The 22,188-nt window shown below is 41.9% G+C and overlaps 1 protein-coding gene across 1 annotated transcript in view; it reads left to right on the top strand.

Annotated features, from left to right (window-relative positions):
- Positions 1 to 22,188, top strand: part of LOC109918556 (von Willebrand factor C and EGF domain-containing protein-like) — a 214,613-nt gene that overhangs the window by 28,002 nt on the left and 164,423 nt on the right. The window contains exons 4-6 of the mRNA XM_048607283.1: positions 4,409 to 4,528; positions 13,018 to 13,170; positions 19,326 to 19,454. Coding sequence (XP_048463240.1) covers positions 4,409 to 4,528; positions 13,018 to 13,170; positions 19,326 to 19,454 — 402 coding nt within the window. The remainder of the gene's footprint in view (positions 1 to 4,408; positions 4,529 to 13,017; positions 13,171 to 19,325; positions 19,455 to 22,188) is intronic.

Genomic DNA, 22,188 nt, shown 5'->3' with positions numbered 1-22,188 from the left:
TCATTTGCTAAGGGCCAAGCAGCATCAGAGGAGCAGGAAGGCTGACGTTTTGGACTTCCTTCCGTCAGCCTTCCTGCTCCTCTGATGCTGCTTGGCCTGCTGTGTTCATCCAGCTCTACACCTTGTTTTCTCAGATTCGCCAGCATCTGCAGTTCCTACTATCTCTGAAACAATTTTAACCCCACTGCGAAGCCTCTTCTAAGGATGCCTACCCTGAAGAAGTTACCCTCCTCCCTCCAGAAAAACCTCAGTGGATCTCTCTCCCACTGCAACTCTCTCGTAAGGAAGAAGGGTCTAGACCCGAAACGTCAGCCTTCCTGCTCCTCTGATGCTGCTTGGCCTGCTGTGTTCATCCAGCTCTACACCTTGTTATCTCATCATTTGCTAAGTTGGCTTCAATACAGTCAGTCCCTTCGTCCAAGTCACGAATATAGATTGTAAATAATTGAGGCCCCGGCACTGATTCCTGAGGTATTCCACGCGATATAGGTTGCCAAATTTGAAATAGCTCATTTATCTCAAATCTTGGATTCCCATCTTCTGTCCATGCTCCAAGCACGTCGAACTTTCTCCTTGTACAATCATGTGGCACCTTGCTGATTGCCTATCGGAAATTCAAATGCATACCATCTAAGCGTTCCCATTTGTCTGCCTGCTTGTTATATCTTCAAAGAACTGTAATGAATCTGTCAATAAGGTTTCTCTTCCATGTCCAACATTTCTAAATGGTCTGCTCCTATCTCCTCAAGAAAGGATCCTAGCAATTTCCCCACAGGCAGGTGAGAGTCTAACTTGACTTTGGCTCCTGTTTTCTGCTGTCCTTCTTACTTGAAAAGCGCTGTTACACTTTCGGTTCTCTAATCTGCTGGAATTTTTTTGGAATCCAGGGAATTTACAGCCAATGCATCCGCTATCTTTGCAACCATTTCTTCAAAGGCTCTAGGATGCAGGCCTTCAGGTCAGGATATCTATCATTCTTTAGTCCCGGTAGTTTTACTTGTACTTTCTCTCCAGCCATTGTGATCGTTTTTCTTTTCTTTTGCCCCTTGGTTTTCTGCCGCTCTTTGGTTGCTTTTTGACACATCGAAAGTACTTGGCCAAAGTCCCCTTCATTTCCTTGTTTCCCATTATGAATTCCCATTTAAAGGACCAGCACTTTTCTCCTTTGTCAGTATCCTTAGGGTTGTTTTTTTATTTTTTTTGTTAGTTTTCTTTCATACTCGTAAGGATACAGAAAAATTAGCCATCCTTTGCAGGTGACTAAAACTATCCCAGTCTGCTGGTGCACACTATCTTGGCAATATTTCTTTCAATTTGATACCATTCTTGGTTAGCCATGATTGGTGCATTCTTCTCATAGATACTTTCTTTCTAAATGGTTCTTATTTTTTTATTGCACCCTGCTGCCACTGTGCACCAATGATGGAGTGCTACATTTTCCTGAATGTTGTTGAGTCTCTTGTGAGCTAGTTGCCAGGAACTTGATGCTGGTGTGGGGGAGCTGGGGAGTGGGGGGAGGGAGGGGTGTAGGGTACGGGTGGTGGGTGGTGCTTCAGTGACGTTTACGCTATTGAAAGTTAAAGGGAGATGATCAGATTTGGAACTTGTGTTTGCAAATGCTTGACAGGGCAGCGGATGTTTTCCTCAGTCATAGAGTCGTACGGCGCAGAAACAGACCTCTCGGTCCATCCAGTCCATGCCTAACATAATCCCAAACTAAGCTAGTCCCAACTGCCTGCTCCTCACCCATATCCCTCCAAACATTTCCTATTTATGTACTTATCCAAGTGTCTTTTAGACATTGTAACCATGTCCACATCCATCACTTCCTCAGGAAGTTCATTCCAAGGCAGAACACTCTGCAATTTTGGGTCCACAACCAGTACTCTGAAGACTCCTGCATGACAACATGAGGATCAGGAGCTGGAGCCATTTGGGCCTATGAGCTTGCTGCTTCATTCACTAAGATTGTGGCTGATCGTCCACCTCAACTTCACCTTTATCCACCATCCCCAAAGCATTTAATTCCCTTTGTAGCCAGAAATCAATTGACATATGTCTCTAATTTATGCATTTAGTGAGAATCCATTGCCTGCTGATTGAGGGATCGTGTCCCTGAAAGGGAATTAAACTACCAGAATAAAGCGTCCCAAGTAGCTGCAGTGACCAGTGGTAATAACACAGTCCAATATAGCTTTAGCAGAGGAGGGACTGAAAGTCTAATGAGGTTTACACAGCTTCTATGTAAGGGACCGGTGAATGATTCACAAATAGGAGTGAAAAATATGAGGAAGTGAAGAGTCGGAAGGAATGTTAAGGAGAACATTTCTGTCCAGCACATTATCAAATTGAGAAATAAGATATAAAACAAAAATCCCCTGAGACTGAGAGTATAAATGGATTTGAACAATCAGCAAACATGTTTGGAATGAGAGAAGATTTTGGGAAGAATGCAAGTGGTTAACTGGGGCTGGTGACAACCAACAACGTGTGTTTTTTGGACTAAATAGTGCCCATTAAATGTGCCCATTAAATAAGCTGTTTATGTTGTTGCAGTCCCTTACTCATGAATGGCTGGTTTGACATCTGGCAGCGTTGTTTCAGGGGAGTCTCAAGGGTGTACTCTGGGACAGGTGTAAACTCCTCCCTTAAACTGTTTCACTGTTGTTTGAAATGTTTGGTTAAGTGGGCTTCTGTGTGTACTTATCACCCTACAATGCATTAACCTCCATACTCTGCTGATGTTCCCATTGATTTTAAAGTTCTTCTCCTTGTTTCAGATCTCTCCATGATCTGCCCCCGGCCCCGCTTCACCCAAACCCTGGTTATCTCTTTTGATCTCTTGAGGTTCTCGGACTCTCTGGGGTCCCACACATAGCTTAACAGCCTGGAATTAGCAACCCCGCTTTTAATCAGTTTACCACTGATGGCCATGCCTTTGACTGACTAAGGACAGACCTCTGCAATTCCTTCACTGAATCCAACACCACCCCACCCCTCGTCTCCTTTACTTTTCTCCTTTATGATGCTTCGTAAAATCTACCCCTTTGGCTCTTGGTATCTTTCAGTGTCCTATTTTGTTCCGTATCACACCAGCCTTTGGGACTTTTCTTTAACGGTATGTGTTGACCTTTGACCCTGAAGTAGGACCATATGGGAAATTTGAATTTTTATTAATATTTAAGGGAATCTGCGATTGTTCTTCAGCATGCTTGATGAGGACTGTTAAGCATTTATATCAAGATTTATGCAATGATTTGCAATTTTCCTGGATGATAAAGAAAAAAATATTAGACCATGTAAACTGGCAAACATAGATTGGAAGCAGAGCCAGTACGAAGGGTGCTAATACCAAAAGCTGTGTAACTTTGGAACACATAGAGCTACAGTCAAAGGAGACCTATGAGCAGAGGAGCTGGAGAGTGAAGGCAAGTAAGGTGTAAATAAGAGGGGAGAAAAACAGAAGTAGGCAGAAAGAGGAAATTGGAATGCTTCTGGAGAGTAGATAACAAAAAACATTCTCAAGTAGAGACCAGTTTTTTTTTCTGTTTAACAAAAAATGAGATAGAAGTTCCTGGAGGTGCTGTGTAGCTTTGTTAAAACCCAGAAAGTTGTGTAAATAGCTTATAGGATGATAAAGAGATGGATGCTTCCCCAGAAATGACAAATCTATAACCCAGCGTGTTATTGGTTGGTAAGTTGAAAAGGAATTCTGAAAAGCGACACTATCACTGGTCAGTTACTGAGCAGGGGTTCCCAGCCACAACCAGCAGTGCTTAAACCTTTACATTTGCATATTGGGTCTGAGAATATTCAAGATCATTCTACTGAACTCATGTGGTATCTTCTGAGCCACTGCAACGATAGTTGAATCCATGCGTTGTTGATGTAAGTTGGATGAAGCAATTCTTCGAACATCAATCAATTGGGTAGCGTTCTCTCTGTTCTTTCTGGCTCTGTAGAGGAAATCATTTAGAAAGCAGTGGCTTTGGCCCTCCCTCAGTTCAACTCCTCCACTAGAAAACATTGGTTTGTTGATTTTAATATTGTTACCTATACTTAATAGATTTTCTCCCACAGAATTTTCAATCTTTCAGTGGAATAGGGTTTGGTTATGGTGGACTTTGCATAAATGATGTTTAATGCGGAGGTTTATTCCTTGTATATTGTAGTTGGGCCATTTAAAATAATGATACAGGGGCCTGTGATAGCCTTATGTTATGCCTTGTCTGATTCTCTTGTTCTTTGCTAATCCTCACTTCCATTGTTTGTTTGTGAGAGCAACCACTTACTCCAAATCTCTCTACCATTTGCTGAAGTGTGCCTCCCTCCTTGTCTTTCTTTACTTGTTGTCGTGTACTTTCAGACACATTGACACGCAGTTGTAAACATTTTCATTGTTTTGCAGGAAACCCCCCATCGTGCCTGAACATGCACTGTGACCAAAGCTGTGCTCTGATTGGAGGGATGCCTGTTTGTAGCTGCTACGGTGGTTACTCTCTGGGGAAGGACGGGAAGACTTGCTTTGGTAAGACCAATGCTTATCAACATTGGGAATTAGCAACAGAAGCCAAGTATTTAAGGGCTTCATAGCTCTGATGTTGATCCTGTGAGAATCAGACTAGAAAGTTCAAAGTCTTTGCTCAGTTGGTGTCCCTCTTTAGAGAGGTGATGACACACTCTCCTATCTTGGTATATTGGGCCTCTGTTACTTCCTTCAGGCCTATTGGGAAATGATGGATGTCTTGCCTTTTTCTGCCTGATACACAGGGAATTAATGTCCCTATGACTTTTAAGGTCCATCCTCGCGTTGGTATTAGCCTCCAAGCCCTGTTGAAGGAGATGGCAAAGTTCTATAACTGTGTTCTATCACTTCCACTTCCTTGGTGAACCTTAGACTGTTCAGGCATTACTGCTGTGTCTCCTGGAGGTTATGAGAAGTAATTTTGGTCAACCCCAGTGTTGGTAGGCCCTTCTTGAGAGAACCTTCCTCACAGAGCTCCCCCTCCCTGCAGCCAGTGCTCCAATTGCTGGTCATGTTGCCCAGAGGCTCTGCAATGACTGCTACCAAATGTCTTGTGCAGTTCTGAGAAAGGGTCACCGGACCCGAAACATTAACTCTAATTTTGTCTTCACAGAGGCTGCCATTCCTGCAGAGCTTTTCCGCCAACTTTGTTTTTGTTCCTGATTTACAGCATCCACAGTTCTTTCGGTTTTTATCAAGTTTGAAAAATCTGTGTCAACTCAGACTGATGCTGCTATCAGATCATTCTTCACATTATCGAAGCACCCACAGATGTTGGCACTTAGGACCAAATGGTGCCCGACTGGGTGCGGCCTTATGGCTTTGAGGCGCCTGTAACACCAGTAGCTGTGAGCCCAGAATCTCAGACCACATGTGTTGTCTAAAAAGTATCACTTGTGCTCCCTGGGAAGTACGCATTTATGCTAGCACTCACAGAACAGATGTATTTGATGGAATAACTCATCCTTCTTTAATTGTGCTACCTAATTATGTGTTGATATGTAAATGAACAAGGCAGGTCAAGCGTGGCCTGTGTATTAGGAGCTGACGCAATGGGAGTATAAGTATAGCTGCCTTGATTGTTACTAATTTCACATTTACGTGTATGAAGATGAACTTAAGATGAAGTCAGAGTTCGCTCAGCTAAACAGGGCAGTGAATGACACAAGCTAAGCTGAGATGTATATTTAGAAGGATTCTGTTACAGTTGAGGGCAGTGGTGACTTACACTGTTAACTGGTGGAGCAGTGGGGAATGCTTGCCTGGTTCTTTGGTCATCAGAATAATTACTTGAGTGGTGAAGTGGGATTTATGGAAGCCTTCTTGTAAAGCTGTAGGCCCTTTTTTTAAAATTTGCTGTTTACTAACAAGTCTGCATAATGCCTGCCATATTTCACCCAGAGTGCTGGTTTTGTGCCTGTGAGAAGATAACAGCACAAGTGAATTTCCAGGCAAATAATGTCACATGGATGTAACCACGCACAGCTTCTGAAGTCCGTTTACATCTGAAGCATAAAATACAATAAACAAGGAGAGCTCAGAGACATGCATTCTCTTTAAAACATATAGGAAAATGGTAAGATTGAATTTACTTTCCCTTTAAACTGAAGCAACCAGTGCAACTGTGGGATGTTGTGAAGAACAGCAGTGAAATGTGTAAGAGGTTTAATGGCATTCCGCAGTGCTCCTGGCATTTTGCAGCATCCACCCTCTGCACCCTGACTTTGGTTGTTAGTTTGTGTGACCCTGAGAAAACAGATGTGGTGTCAAAATGAATGGAAACACATTGCATCACGTTGTAAAAGAGTTTCAAGTTTCATGTGTGGAGCAGGTATATTAATGTAACTGCGGGTCTGGACTTTAACTGCTGCCGAGGGAGTCCAGGGAACATCATTTTAGCTCAAGTCAGGGTTTGGGTTTGAGTTTCACTGAAGATTTATGCTAAATGCATGACAAGCACCTCCAGTTAAAGATTCAGGTATGCCTTTTCCTGTGTACATAAAACAGGCCTTGTCTCTTGAGCTCATTTAAATTTACATGGCTCCGACCTTGGCTCCAGTATTGCTGTGGAAATATAAGGAGTCAGGCACTTAAATCCCCCTCAGAACAAATGTGGAAAGTAAAAGTTTACACCCTCTCAAACCCCAGATACAGAATCTCAGAATTGTCACAGCATAGCCGAAGACAGTTCAGCCCATTGTGTTTCTGCTGGATCTCCGTTAAAGCAATTTACCCAGTGCCACTCCCGTGCCTTCTCCCCATAGTCCTACACGTTCTTCTGTGTTAGATAACAATCCAATTTTCTTTTGAGTGCCTTCATTGAACCAGCTTCCACCACACTGTGAGGCAGCATATTCCACATCTCACTACATGAAAAGTGTTTTTTTCTCACGTCATCGTTCCTTGTTCCATAGATCTGTATCCTCTGCTCAATCCTTCCATCAATGGGAATTCTCCTTAGCTGCTCGATCTCTCCCCGAGTAGAACAATCACAGCTTCACAATCTCTGATACCTTTACTTCTTTGCAAAATTGTGGTGCCCTGAACTGGGTGTAGTAATCTAGTTGAGGCTGAACTAGTGTTCTAAACAAAGTTACCATAACTTCCTTTCTTGTACCTGCCGATAAAGCCCTAGGTGATATGTCACTATGTCCTACCACCTTCAATAACTTCATATACATTTACTCCTCTTTGCTGTAAGTGTTATGACTGAAACATGTAAATGACTACCCTAGGGCTGCTTTGTTGGTATTTATGGATCTCAATATTGGGGTGGATCTATCACCAGAGAAATCACAGTGTAATCTTCAGGCTTAATTGGGTGATTTTCAGTTGCTGCTAATGATCTCAAGCCTCATTAACGATACGAACATGGAGAATCCAAAACATGAGCAGACTAGAGGTGAGAATTCAGAATCTGCGGAGTAAAGACAATTGTATCCTTACTCTTTATATATAAATCATATACAGTTGGAGCCTGGATCTGTAGGTTTCTAGATAAGATAACCATTCCTAGTATCTTCTGTATATAGTTGTGTTTAATAAAGCCTGTTGCTCTTCACTCACAGGTGTGTAGATCTCATCTGACTACAGCTGCAGGTTGCTTTTAGACAGGAAAACCCATTCCGAATGGTGACCTGCTTGGAGTGGCCATTTTTAAAAACAAATTAAAGTTAAAAAGCACTGGCAAGAATGTGTCTCCATCTTGACGAACCCTCTCCCTCCCTCACTTACCTGCAAAGGCAGCCTGCTGCTTTTTCTGTAGGGTCTCTTATTGGCTTTCCAACTTTGACAACCTGTCTGCCATCCTTAATTGGATGGCAAGATTGTCCTCTGTCCATTAGTTGGCTAATGCAGGGGAAATTGCAGCAGGGTGACTGCTCCCAACATAATATCAGCTTCTGACCCACACTTGATCTTGATAGTAGGGTTCTGAAGCCCAGTGACAATATCCTGCCCCGAAATTTAAAAGCAGGCCTTTTCAGTAGATCAGTGCAGGGATATGGGTGCTGGTGGCAGGCCCACTGATATTTCCCTGCCTTTGAAAAGGTGATCTGTTTTCTTGAACGAGTACATTTGGTCTTCCATTGTAACTTTTCAGGGGTCCCCAGATGATATCATAACAAAACATGCGTGCAATAACTTAAGGCTGTAAATAATTTAAATTGGCTGCCGATGATAGTTTGCAAAGCATTAAATTAGCCCAGATGTCACCTATTATTCTGAAGTGGATTGAATCAGGACTTGTTAGTTTTAAATAAGTAAAACTGATATTCCTAGAAGGTGATATCATCACTTTTTGAAGCAGTGCACAAATAGAAGCAATTATTAATGTGAATTTAATGGGAAGTGAACAGAATAAACACCACTTCATGAAATGTGAAATTCATTAAATCTTTCGTTTGACAGTTCAGGACACCAGCATGAAAAATAATCTGACACCAACCAATGCATAATAAATGCACCACCCCTCGCTCAACACAAGGAAAGCTTGTGTAACATTTCACTGCAGCATTTCCACATCAGTCAGCCCCACCCACCATGCCCTCTCCTAGTAAAAATAAACATATTTTACAACCATAAGGCACGCAACAACATTCACACTTGAAGTCAACCATAAAACTGAAATTAAACTTTCAACACTGCCATGTATTTCAACGTTTATTAATGGACTCCAGACGATAGGATGGTAATAGAAAAATACATAAATCATGAGAAAACAACTTTGGTGAACAGCAACTTTTAATTTTTACCATGCTTTTTTTTGAAAGGGATATAAGATATCTAAACCAGTTCTATATGTGCATTTGCCTGTAGTGGACCAGAATTCACTGTCACTCATTGACAATGCCTCAATCTCTGATTGAGGGGGAACACAGATGTTTGCTACATTTGCATGGATCCCATGTAGAGGGGACCACATCATTTCCCATTTGTTGTGTGCATCAACTTGGAATTCAAAACCCCATGAAACTTAATTGGGCAAAGCTGAGTCAAATGAATAGTGGATGTTATTTGTTTGTAGCTTGCAGTAAATTCTTCACAGATAAATTAGCATTCAGGAAGCAAAATGACTCAGTAAGGGAGCATGGTACAGCTCACAAGACAAGGTGGTGCCAACAACTTTAGATTCTGGATGGAGAACCATTTCTCCTGAGAGTCACCAACCCATACATCAACCCTTCTTTCTGTCAGGGTAAATCAGTGTGTTATGCTTCAAATAAAAGAAATATTTCCTTGTTAGTGCACAGCCCAAAACTTGTACTTAATACCTAATGTGCAATGAGCTTGAACTAAAGCTAATGATCCCACTTTTAATGCTTATCATTTTAAAATCCAATTAAAGCTACGTGCACAAATAATTGCCTGAAAGCAGTGTAAAGCATTGGCAAGTTCCATGTAGCAACATGAACTCAATCTTACTTTGCACTGGAAAATTCAGTTTATAAAAGAAAGCAGTTAACAAAGAGAGAAAAGGGGTAATTTGCAAACCTCACGTTCCTGTTGGACAGTGCGTACTGATAATAGAGATCACCAGTGTTCTGGTGCATTGTGCAAATTATTTTTGGACCAGAAATTTAAAAGGCTAGAAAACAAATTTCAGCGCATGCACAGATTTCCAATTTGCTTTCCTGCCAAGCAAAGCTCCCCAGGGATACTTCAGTAATAACAGACAATGCAAAATTTGTACTGCAAGTGTATCCTTCACAACGTTTAAATTGGATTTCACGATATATCAAAATGCATTTCTATGAATTTCTAATAAGAAAACTATGTCTTAAAGCTTGAAACAAATGTAATTTCGCAATGGAGTTTTCTGTGATTCAGGTTTATGCTAATTTTTCACACATTAAGTATGTAATGTATTGAAATCTGTTCCATGCATAATTCATAAAATGCCTTCAACTGAATGAGGTAGTTGGCAGAATCGTCTCCCAAAGCACAACAGCTCCAGTCTCACAGCAAAGTTCTATCTGTAACAAACTGTGGCCATTTGTCCGAACAGTGTTGTGAATGTTAAAAGTTAATGTCTTCTTCACACAACTAGTTGTCGTCATTCACATTGATTCCGTACAAGCAATACTGAGATCCTGACAGGAATGTCCAGTTGTAAGAAATTGGAAGTAAAATGCTGAGCTACCTTTCTATGAATTTCACCATCTCATATTGCTAGAGAATGTTAAAAGACGTATGTCATAATGAGTGTCATCTTTAACTGATTATATTTCTCTGACAGGTGATAAGGATGATGTAGGTGTGAGGACTGATGATATGCAATATTCCAGCATGTATATGTACAGAAAATATTCAATATATGTAGCATGATTGTAATGGATATCATAATTAGGATCTTCAGCAGGCAAATAATATCTGCAAAACTTTTGCATCTTCCCCCCCAAACACATCCTCCACTCAAACTGCATTTGATCATATCCAATTCAAACATTCCACAGTGAGCCGTGTTTCTATTTTGGGGTTCTGCACACTGGAGGGAGCCATTGCAATAAACAGGACTCAGGATGCTCTTGATGTGTCATGTTTTGAATGATCTGCCTTCATATATCGAGCATGACAATCAGTCACATGAACCAAAGTAAAAGCAACAGGTTAATGTACCACAGCATGAGCCAATTTTGGTATTTAAGTTACTCACCAAACAAATGGGGAAACCTTAATTTACAACCGAATGATGTATAAGCAGTGCCTGAACTCACATCACTACTTGGTATTGCTTAAATTTACACCTGAATGGTTAAACTTACCTCTCCCATCTCTACCTCTTATTCTGCTGTATAAGACGTGCTCAGTCCTCGTAGGCTGCGGCAACATGAGCTGTGGTGGTTTGAATTGCCCTCAATATTTTTTTAACTCTCTACATTCCTGAAGCTTTAGACTCCTTTGGTTTGTCTTCCCTGTCAGTTTCCTGAATCTAGTCATTATTATTGCAAACTCAAGGCAGTGGCAACCTACTGGTGCATTCCACAATGGGAAAGATTTGGGAGGCGTTGGCTGGTATTCATCCTACAGTGTGGAAGCAGGTCATTCGGCCCATTGAGTCCACACTGACTCTCCGAACAGCATCTCACCCAGATGCACCTTGCTACCCTATTCCTGTAATTCTGCATTTCCTCATGTCTAATCCACCTAGCCTGCACACTACGGGCAATTTAGCATGGCCAATCCACTTAACCTGCACATCTTTGGATTGTCGGAGGAAACCAGAGCGTCAGGTTGAAACCCGCACAGACACGGGCAGAAGGTGCAAGCTTCACACAGACAGCTGCTTGAGGGTGGAATTGAATGCAGGTCCCTGGTACTGTGAGGCAGCAGTGCTAACCACTGAGCCACTGTGCCTCCCCCGTACAGGAATGTTAATCTGGAGACTCAGGTAATGACCTGGATTCAAATCCTGCTACGGCAAAACCCATCTGGTTAACGAATGTCCTTGGTGGAAGAAAACTGCCATCCTCACCTGGTCTGGCCTATATGAGACTCCAGACTCAGAGCAATGTGATTGATTCTCAATTGCTTTCTGGGCAATTACAGATGAGCAGTAAATGCTGGCCTAGCCAGTGACGCCCTCATCCCATGAATTAATTATAAAATGAGATCACAAAATACTTTAACAGTACTAGCCATCTTTTTTGGAGTGCAATGACAGTTCAAAGCTTTTTGTCTTGCACATGTCAGGACTAAGATGCAAGAAGCCAAACACTGAAAGGGAGCACCAATTTATATGACAAATGAAAGGGGTGCTGATTGGTTGAGCCATGGTTAGCATGGAGATAAGGCAGGATTTAAACGCTATGGCATGCCTCTAAGGTCATTACATCTGAGGTGGGACTTGAACCTGGACCTTCTGGCCCAGACGTAATGACACTACCACCTTGGCACAAGACCTATCAGCAGGATCTGTTAATTTTCAACCATAATTAGCTGAATAACTTCAGTCCAGGCTGGCACTCTGGTTTGGGCTTTGTCATGGAGAATGCAGCAGAGATTGGCATGCTCCGAAACCCTTTTTCAATGGAAACAGTACAATGTATTGACAGACACATTTTGCTTAAACAGGACAGTGACCTGTATGTGAATTATACATTGTTTGTAACACCCACAAACGAAATGCTGTGCAAGCCCAAATGATCATAAATTGGTCTGTGTCATAATTCTTAGCACAGTCTGGATTTGACCCCACAAATGATTAGTGAGTAAGAATTTCCATTTCCTTGGTGGTGTCACAGGCTATACAGTCTAATGATAGGTGAGCAATATCAAACTATCCATCCCTTTGACTGTCTGTCATGGGCAGCATATTGATGAACCTACTTTTGCATACAAATCTCAGAATATACTGTCTGGCACCAGATGTGATTCTGCTATTGGACAACATCTTGTAAATAATCCAGACTGTGCTCAGAATTCCACTGGATTGCCTTGATTCTGTGGTCAGATCCAAACTCTCCTAATAACTATACCGGAAATCAATTTAGCATCAGTATGACTCACTGTGTGTTTCTTCACCCTTACAGCTCTTGTTGGTAAGCAAAAAGAGTCTATGTGTGCTTTGCACATTTTTCATAAAGGGTTATTCATTGTGTATATCCCATGGCAATGACCTGACCAGTTAGAGTCTGGCAGCCCAGTCTGAGGTTTATCAGTTCAGCTAAGATTGGCAGTTAATAGATCCTACATGCCAACCAATCAGGACCTCCTTCTAGTGCTGTATAAATTGGTGTTTCCTTTCTAAGCTTTGTTTCCTGTGTCCCAGTCCTGGTGAGAGCAAGATGAAAACCTTTCACTTCATGTCACTCCCTAGCAATGTTTAAATTGTGTACTACCAATTGTTCCAATCAAATAAAGCCAAAGTACTCCATACACAAAGTCTGTGGTATTTGGATCTGAGAACGAGCTATTGATTTGCAAAAGCTGCATGCAAAAATACTTGACTGTGACTTATGGTGACCTCCCTCCTTTCTTGCACTGGTTTTTAGATGTGGATGAATGTTCCCGATATGGGGGCCAAAGTCTTTGTCAGCAAATCTGCAAGAACAACATTGGCAGCTACAGATGTCTCTGTTACCAAGGATACCAGCTCTTGGCCAATGGGCGCACCTGCATTACTTCAAAATATTTAGGCTTAACTGGTGAGTAATAGCTTGATAGAAGTGCTTCATGTGACGAAGATGGACGCTGAGTCAATAAGGAAAGATTCAGGAGTCATCAGAAGCTTAGTCAAAGTGGGTGGGTCTACTATATCCCCTGCTCCCGATGTAGCCTCTTCTACTTCGGTGAGACCAAGCGTAGACTCGGAGACTGTTTCGTAGAGCATTTGCACTCTGTACGTGACAAATGACAACACCTTCTGGTCGCCAACCATTTTAACTCTCCCTCCCACTCCCTGTGTGACATGTCCATCCTGGGACTCTTCCAGTGTCACAATGACGCCACCCGCAAACTGGAGGAACAACACCTCATATTCCGCCTCGGGAGCTTACAGCCCGATGGCCTAAACATGGAATTCACCAGCTTTAGAATCTCCCCACCCCCAGCCTTATCCCATGTCCAACCCTCCCTCTCATCCCCACCTCCTTGACCTGACACAACCTGTCCATCTTCTCTGCCACCTATCCACTCCTCCCACCTCACTGACCAATCCCCACCACTCCCTACCTGAACTTACCTATCACCATCCCACCTACCTTTCCCCAGCCCCACCCCTCCTGTCTCTCTTTATATCACAGCTCCCTTCCCCCTCCCCATTTGTAAATAAGGGTCCCGATCCGAAATTTCAACTTTCCAGCTCCTCTGATGCTGCCTGGCCTGCTGTGTTCCTCCACTCCAATACTGTGTTATCTCTGACTCCAGCATCTGCAGTTCTTGCAGTCTCTGGGAATTTTTAAAAGTGGGTCTTAAAGGAGGAGAAGGTGTTGAAGAGGCAGATGCTTTAGGAGAGCCCCTCCTAATCTAATCAGAAAATTCTAGCATGGATGTTGAAACTGCTGCAACAGATGTTTGGGGTAACAGAATAATGAGGGCTGTACTCAGAAATGGCTGCTTTCCATTGTCCTGCATTTTGTTCTGATTTGCTTACAAATTAACTTGCAAACTGACTCCAGAACGGAACCTGTTCACAACCCAGGGACTGCCTGTATAGGACAACAAGCTGGGCCATGCTACTTTGGTACTATACAGTGTGCTTTCATGCTTTGTGATTTATGTTGTGTTCTTCACTGAATCAACGGCAGAATTTCTTGGCTTTCTTTGTTCATGTTCCACTCTGCACCGATGGCTTTAAAAAGCATCTTAAGTCCCTCTTTTACTTGATAACCTGTAGTCTGCAACCTTCATTTTATATTTCCAATGTTTATTTTGCTTCCCTGGCCTCATCAGCTTGTACCTGTCATTATGAAATGATATCAGTTCAGTCCTCTAGTCAATTCAAAGTCTGCAGTTTTTGTGAAAGAACAAAAATAAACTTGTGCTGGAAACCTGAAAATGAAGGTACAAGTATCTGTAATCAGGGCAGGCTGCTCATGTGGAAAAAAAACAGTGCCAGTCACTATTTCAGGTCTTAAATGAAACCTTCTTCAGGTCAAGGAAGAGTTTAAGGCCCGATGTATCAAGTGAGTCCTGATTTTCTGTCATTGCTGTCAGACCTATTGAGTATTTCCAGCTTTCCCTGCCTTTATTTTCCTTCTCTAATCGGTCTCTTTGTTCATCTCAAAATAATGCTTTGTTTTCTGTCCTCAGTTCCAAATTATGGGTGTTCACTGTAAACAGTAGGTTTACACTCACTCCAGAGGTACCCAACTCATCACCTTCTCCCAATCTGATTCAACATCTGGTACAAAATGTCTTGCTCCTTCAGACTGAGTCAATTTTAGATTCACTTCAAAACACCATCGCATCTTCCTTTCCTTCTGTCTCTTCTTTCCTACTTTCTAACTTTATCTCCCAACTGGATTTGCAGAAGTTGTGAAATTCAACCTATTGAATTTCAGTCATCCAACTGGTCCATTATCTCCTTCAACTAGGCACTAATTTTAGCGAAATAGCGAATAACAATACTGGATAGCTCACATTTCTCTGGGATTGGGGTTAAAAGTGAAATAAAAACTTATATGTAGCTGCAAGAGAGTAATTCACCTTTTTTTAATCAAATACATGGTCATTGCCAAGTGCCTCTGGTAGAATACATCAATTTTATCTTGAATAAACTAAATGTATTAATTTTATGCATTAATGGGAGACAAAATTAAAATAGGCCTAATTCTGATTAAACTCTGATAACTCTTTTTTGGCTTTTTAAATAATAATTTTGACAGTAAAGTCATCCCTTTAATTTAAATTTTCTCAATTCCACGATTTTTTTTCGGCTATTGATTCTAGTGATGAAGAGGTAGCTTTTTATCGGTTAATTCAGGATAATTTTTATCTTCTAAGCAAATGTGGCATTATAATAACACAGCAATAAAACCTGCTCCTTGAACTAAAGGCATTGTCTATAACCACGGTGTGGTTGTAATCTTTCAATAAGGTTTACTTCGAGCACAAGGATGGTTTTCGCTGAAATAAAGCCATAAAGCGTAGCATAATGATTTTCTTGATTTCACATTTTTTAAAATAAATTAAAGTAAGCCTAATTCTGATTAAAACCAGTTTTTAGCTTTTTGCTAATGTGATTTAAGTGGAAAAGTCCCCATTGGGTGCTGTAAATGAGATATTAAAATGTTGAATGCAGCTTTGGTCCCCAGGTTGCAGACCCCAATCCTAGGCATTTTACAACTCTCTCCATTGTACATGACCTGTAATGTTCATCGACTACAAATAAAAGGCTCAACCGTGAATAGTTTCCAGGGCTATTTTTGCTTGTAATCGACAAAGTTTACTTGTAATAAACTGCTATTACATTTGTCCTCTTCAATCACTATTTCCATTTTACTGAAGAAAACGGCTGACCAATTTTATGACCCATTTGCTCAGGTCCTTTACTTTTGGACTCGGGGGCCTTGTTGAAATTGCTGAGTTTTGCACATGCCTATTCAGTGCAGACTGTGACTAAGGAAGAAAAGACATTGTGTTTTAGTGTTATGAGAGTTAATTCTATTTCTGCATGTCTTATCTGAGCTAAATCCAGTAGCTTAGTGGTAATCCAGAGTCCTGGACTGATGCAAGCTAAAATCTCACCATTCAGTCAGTTCAATAAATCTGGAAGGATCGGTAATGTACGTAAAGTTATGGGATTTTGCCATAAAAACGTAACTGGTTCATTAATGTCCTTTAGGAAAGAAAGCTGCAGTTTTTCCTTGGTCTGGCTATATGTGAACTTAAGTCCTAGCCCTTCTTAAACTGCCCTCTGAAATGACTAGTAAGCCATTTAGTTGCATCACTCTATGAGAATTATGATGGAATACTTTTTACTTGCCTGGATAAGTGCAGTTTCAGTAACACTGACAACAGCCCTTTACCCCATCTTAAACATGTACTTTCTTCAGCACTGGTGCACAGTTGCAACAGTGAGCACCATCTAAAGCAGCAGCATGCCTTAGCGCCTTCAACATCATCTTCCAAGCATGCTACCTCAATCAGATAGAAGGAAAAGAATAGCAGGCACACAGGAACATCTCTACCTGCAAGTTCCCCTTCAAGCGATCTACAACCCAGCTTGGAACTATATCAATGCTTCTTCACAAGTGCTGAGTGAAAGCTGAGAAATTCCCTCCCTGATAACATTGCAGGTGGACTTTTGGCATGTGGTCTGTAGCAGTTCAAGACGTCAGCTCACTTCTACCATCTCAAGGGCATCTGGGGATGAACAACTACAGTTGGCCTCTTCAGAAGCAATCACAGCCTATAAACATATGTGAAAAACCGTAGACTGTCTGATAGCAAACTAGGCATCACGTTGGGAAGCGACAAACAGAAATTGCTTTTGTAAAATGCATGAACCTGAAGAAGCAAATGGCGTCCTGTGATAATGGATCCTTTTTACTTTTGAGATTTTATTGGGTTCTGCATTTCAGACTATTCTCCTGGGCAAATCCTATCTCCCTATGAAGATGTTATAGATCACCCAGCAACCAAAATTCACATCATGAGCCGGAGTTGGTCAGAATAGCCTGGTGAATTTTAGCTAACAGTATTATTCTATATCTTGTTTATCTTCAGAAGGCGACAAATACACAGGGTGGTGAAGAAATCATTTGCTACCTTTGCCTTCATTGATCAGGGCATTGAGTGTAGGAGTTGGAATGTCATTTTGCAGCTGTACAGAACTTTGTTTCGGCCACTTTTTCAATTGCATTCAATTCTGGTCTCCCTGTTATAGGAAAGATGTCGTTAAACCTGAAAGGGTTCATAAAAGTTTTACAAGATGTTGCTGGGACTGGAGGGTTTGAGCTATAGGGAGAGGCTGAAAAGGCTTGGGCTATTTTCCCTGGAGCATCGGAGGCAGTAGGATGATCTTATAAAGGTTTATAAAATCATGAGGGACATTGATAAGGTGAATAGCCAAGGTCATTTTCCTAGGGTAGGGGAGTCCGAACCTTGTGAGCATAGATTTAAAGTGAGAGGGGAGATATTTAAAAGGGACCTAAGGACCAACTTTTTCACACAGAGGGTACTGTGTGCATGGAATGAGCTGCCAGGGGAAGTGGTGAAGGCTGGTACAATGACAACATTTAAAAGGCATATGGATGGATACGTGAATAGGAAAGGTTTAGCGCAATATAGGCCAAATGTTGGTAAATGGGACTGGATAAATTTAGGATATCTAGTCGACATGGATGAGTTGGACCGAAGGATTTGTTTTTGTGCTGTATAGCTCTCCAACTCTAAATGTGCCTGAACATGCTGATATTTGTAGAATTGATGGTTGCACAATTCTTTGAAGTAAAGTTTCATTTTTATATTGAGACGCCCACTATTGTTTTGTGTAGCACTACCATCCTGTTTAGGGTGATAGATTCAGAACAGATCTGAAAGCTCTAAACTGGGGATTCGTTGTGTTCTGGGTCATCATCTGTCCCAGAATTGCATTTGTCCACAATCTGAAACCTAGTCTCCCATTCCAGAGGACCAGCATGTCTCAATGAACAGTTTAGGAGCGTGTGCCCAAGCAATCACAAGGGTGTAACTGAAAATGAGGTGCCAATTCATGAAGTGACAACCCAGTACTTGATGCCTGCCAATCAGTGACAGCGGTGTTTATAAACACAGTTAATTGATCCCACAACCAACAACAGATTAAATTATCGTTCTGATAGCCTGTCATACATAGTTATGAATGGTGGTGTAAAATTCAATAACTACGCAGTGGATAAGGTTCCATGAATGTTCCTATCCTTAACAATAGCCAAGCGCAGCAGGTCAATACAAATTAAGACTGAATCATTGGAATCCCTGGAAGTACCAAGTGCACAATTTATCATGACCTAATGCCAGTTCAATCCACTGGTGAAATGAATGCGTATGGGCTACAGCAGAATCTGTGCAATCAAACACCATCCCGGTGTTTCCTACCTGATGTCAAGGTTGAGGACATCTCTTCTGGTCTGGAGAGGAATGATCCAGTTTTTGTGGTCCACGTAGATTCTAATGCGATAAGTAGGACGAGAGAAGAGGTTCTGCTCAGGGATTATGAGTAGCTCAGGGTTAAACTGAAAAGCAGAATGGCAAACGTGGTAATCTCAGGACTTTTACCTGAGCCATGGACAAAATAATATATGGTAAATGTGATTCGAGTGCTAAATACACAGCTTAAAGATTGGTGTGGGAGAAACATGTTCTGATTCATAGGGCACTGGTACCAGTACTGAGTTGATCCATTAGGATGGGCTTCATTTGAATTATGCTAGATCCAGTGTCCTGGCCAATGGTATAATCTATGGCTATAGATAAGGCTTTAAACTAATGGGGTGGAATAATTCAATTGAAAAGAAATGTTAAAAATCCAAGAAATGAGAGAGCAGAGGTGAATAGTGGTGAAGAGGCAAACCATAATCAAAGTCTGATGAGGAGGGGCATAGAATATGAGCAGAAGAATGCAGCAGAAATGAGAAGCGGGATATGTAATCATGGTCAGAAATCAGAGCTTTAGATACTTTATCCGAATGCACACAGTATTGCTCCTCACTGGGATTGTGGAACAGAAATCAAGGCCTGCAATTCCCAGAATCTTCACAAAAGTACAGCAGGAAGGAATGGGTGGTGTGGTGGCTCTCCCTAACAAGGGAAGGAGATGTTAACTACTAGGTAACTATTGGCCAATTAGCTTAATGCCTGTTTTGTTTTTCCTCAGGACTTCCTGGCCATTGCGGAGAATATGGCTGTGACATGAGTTGTAACCATGGCGGCTGTGAGGAGATCTCACGTGTATGTCCCGTTGGCTTCGCCATGATTGAGACCAGCAACGGCATCAGCTGCAAAGGTAGAAGGCTCAGTGAGGGAAGAATTTATTCATACTTCCTAAAGGATATCCTTCTAAAGTCTCACTTGCAACATGAAAACAAGACACTCAAGTCAGGGGAAGTGTCATGTCCATTCTAAAATCTCAATAAAAGGTTTTGACAGAATAAGTAAGGGGAAGCTGTTTCCATTGGCAGGAGAGTACATAGGCAGAGGAGATAGATTAAAAGAGATTGACAAAACAACCCAAGACAAGGGACAATTCTTCCGGCAGCAAGTTATTACAAATTGCAGCATACTGCCTGAAAGGTTAGAAAGAAGTGGGTTCAGGAACAATTACAAACCATAATTGGATAAGCACTTAATACAGTGAGATTTACAAGGCCCTATGGAAAGACCAGGGAAGTGAGAGCAATTAGCTCACTCTGTTAAAAGAGCTGGCACATGCTCAATGTGCTGAGTGACCTCTTACGGTGTTTGATGATTTGATTCAGTGGGAGCAATACTGGGCGCTGCTGCAGTTGACCTCAGAACCAGAGAGGGGACAAAATGCTCTTGTGTGAAGAATTGGCACTTGGGCCAAGGTACCAGAGATCTAGCCACAACATGATAAATTAGTGTAAGGCTAGAGTGGCTCAGTAATCCTTTCCCTGGTCCTGCCCTTTTGCTTACTCTGGGAGGGTCTTAAAAAAAGGAACTCAGAGCTTTCAAAATCACCTGGGGCAGTCCATTTACTTGCTGAAACATCAGTGATTGGCATTCAATCCAATCATCATTACAATTGTAATGCAATAATTGTTTGCTATATGATTACAAGTCTGTCTGCTAGTGGTCTTTAGGTTGGAATAGTATATATTCAGCTGATAAACACTCAGTCACTCTTACAAAAATGCCATTGAGATATACAGCACGGAAACAGTCCTTTCAGTTCAACTCATCCATGCTGACCAGATATGCCAAATTAATCTAGACCCATTTGCCAGCATTTGGCCCATATCCCTTTAAACCCTTCCTATTCATATACCCATTCAGATGCCTTTTAAATGTTGTAATTGTACCAGGCTCCAACACTTCCTCTGGCAGCTCTTTCCATACATGCCCCACCCTCTGCATGAAAATGTTGCCCTTCAGGCCCCTTTTAAATTTATCCCCGCTCACTTTGAAACTACTCCCCTACCCCAGGGAAAATACCTTGTCTATTCACCCTATCCATGCTCCTCATGATTTTATAAGTCTCTGTAAGGTCAGCCGTCAGCCTCCAACGCTCCAGGGAAAATAGCCCTAACTTACTCAGCCTCTCCCTTTTGCTCAAACCCTGGCAACATCCTTGTAAATCTTTTCTGAACCCTTTCAAGTTTCACAACATCCTTCCTATAGCAGGGAGACCAGAATTTCATGCAGTATTCCAAAAGTGGCCTCACCAATGTCCTGTACAGCTGCAACATGACCTCCCAACTCCTATATTCAATGCACTGACCGATAAAGCCAAGCATAACCAAACACTGCCTTCACTATCCTGTCTGCCTGTTACTCCATTTTCAAGGAGCTATGAACCTGCACTCCAAAGTTTCTTTGATCAGCAACACTCCCCAGGACCTTACCATTAAGTGGATAAGTACTGCCCTGATTTGCCTTTCCAAAATACAGCATCTCACATTTATCAAGATAAAACTTCAACTGCCACTCCTTGGCCGACTGGCCCATCTGATCAAGGTCCCATTTTAGTCTGGGGTAACCTTCTCCGCTGTCTACTGTACCTCCAATTTTAGTGTCATCTGCAAACTTACTAACCATACCTCCTATGTTCACATCCAAATCATTTATGTAAATGATGAAAAGCAGTGGACCCAGCACTGATCCTTGTGATGCACCACTGGTCACAGGCCTCCAATCGGAAAAGCAACTCACTTCCACCACCCTCTGTCTTCTACCTTTGAGCCAATTTTGTGTCCAAATGACCAGTTCTCCCTGTATTCCATGTGATCTAATCTTGCTAATCAGGGTACCATGAGGAATCTTGTCGAATGTCTTGGTGAAATCCATATAGATCATATCCACCTCTCTACCCTCATGTGTTTAGCCACTGGAGATTTGAGGAAAGGCTCAGCTATAATGTTAGCTTCCTGGGATAGAATCATAGTGTAGTACAGCATTTAAAGAGGCCCTTTGGCCCAAACTGGTCCGTGCTGACGATGGTGCCCACTCAGCTAGCTACAATTTCCCACATTTGGTCCATACCCCTCTAAATTGTTCCCATCCGTGTACCTATCCAAATGTTTTTAACTGTTGCTATTGTACCTGCCTCAACCATTTTCTCCGGCAGCCCGTTCCATACACGCACTGCTCTCTGTGTGAAGAAATTGCCCCTCAGGTCCTTTTTAAGTCTTTCCCCTCTCACCTTAAACCTATGCTGTCTAGTTTTCAATTCCTCATTCCTGGGAAAAAGACTATATGCATTCATCCTATCAATGCCCCTCATGATTTTATATACCTCAATAAGGTCACCGCTCATTCTCCTACGTTTCAAGGAATAAGATCCTATCCTCGCCAACCTCTCCCTATAGCTCAGGCCTCCTAGTCCTGGCAACATCCTCGTAAATCTTCTTTGCACAATTTCCAGTTTAACTATGTCTTTCCTATAACAGGGTGACTAAAACTGTACACAATACTCCAAGTGCAGCCTCACCAACGACTTATACAACTGTAACATAACATCCCAACTCCTATACTCAATGCCTCGACCGATGAAGGCCAGC

The sequence above is a fragment of the Rhincodon typus genome, chromosome 17, assembly GCF_021869965.1.
Source record: "Rhincodon typus isolate 14 chromosome 17, sRhiTyp1.1, whole genome shotgun sequence".
Lineage (NCBI taxonomy): Eukaryota > Metazoa > Chordata > Chondrichthyes > Orectolobiformes > Rhincodontidae > Rhincodon > Rhincodon typus.
The sequence above is the reverse complement of the archived record's forward strand: the minus strand, read 5'-3'. Positions and strand labels throughout refer to the sequence as shown.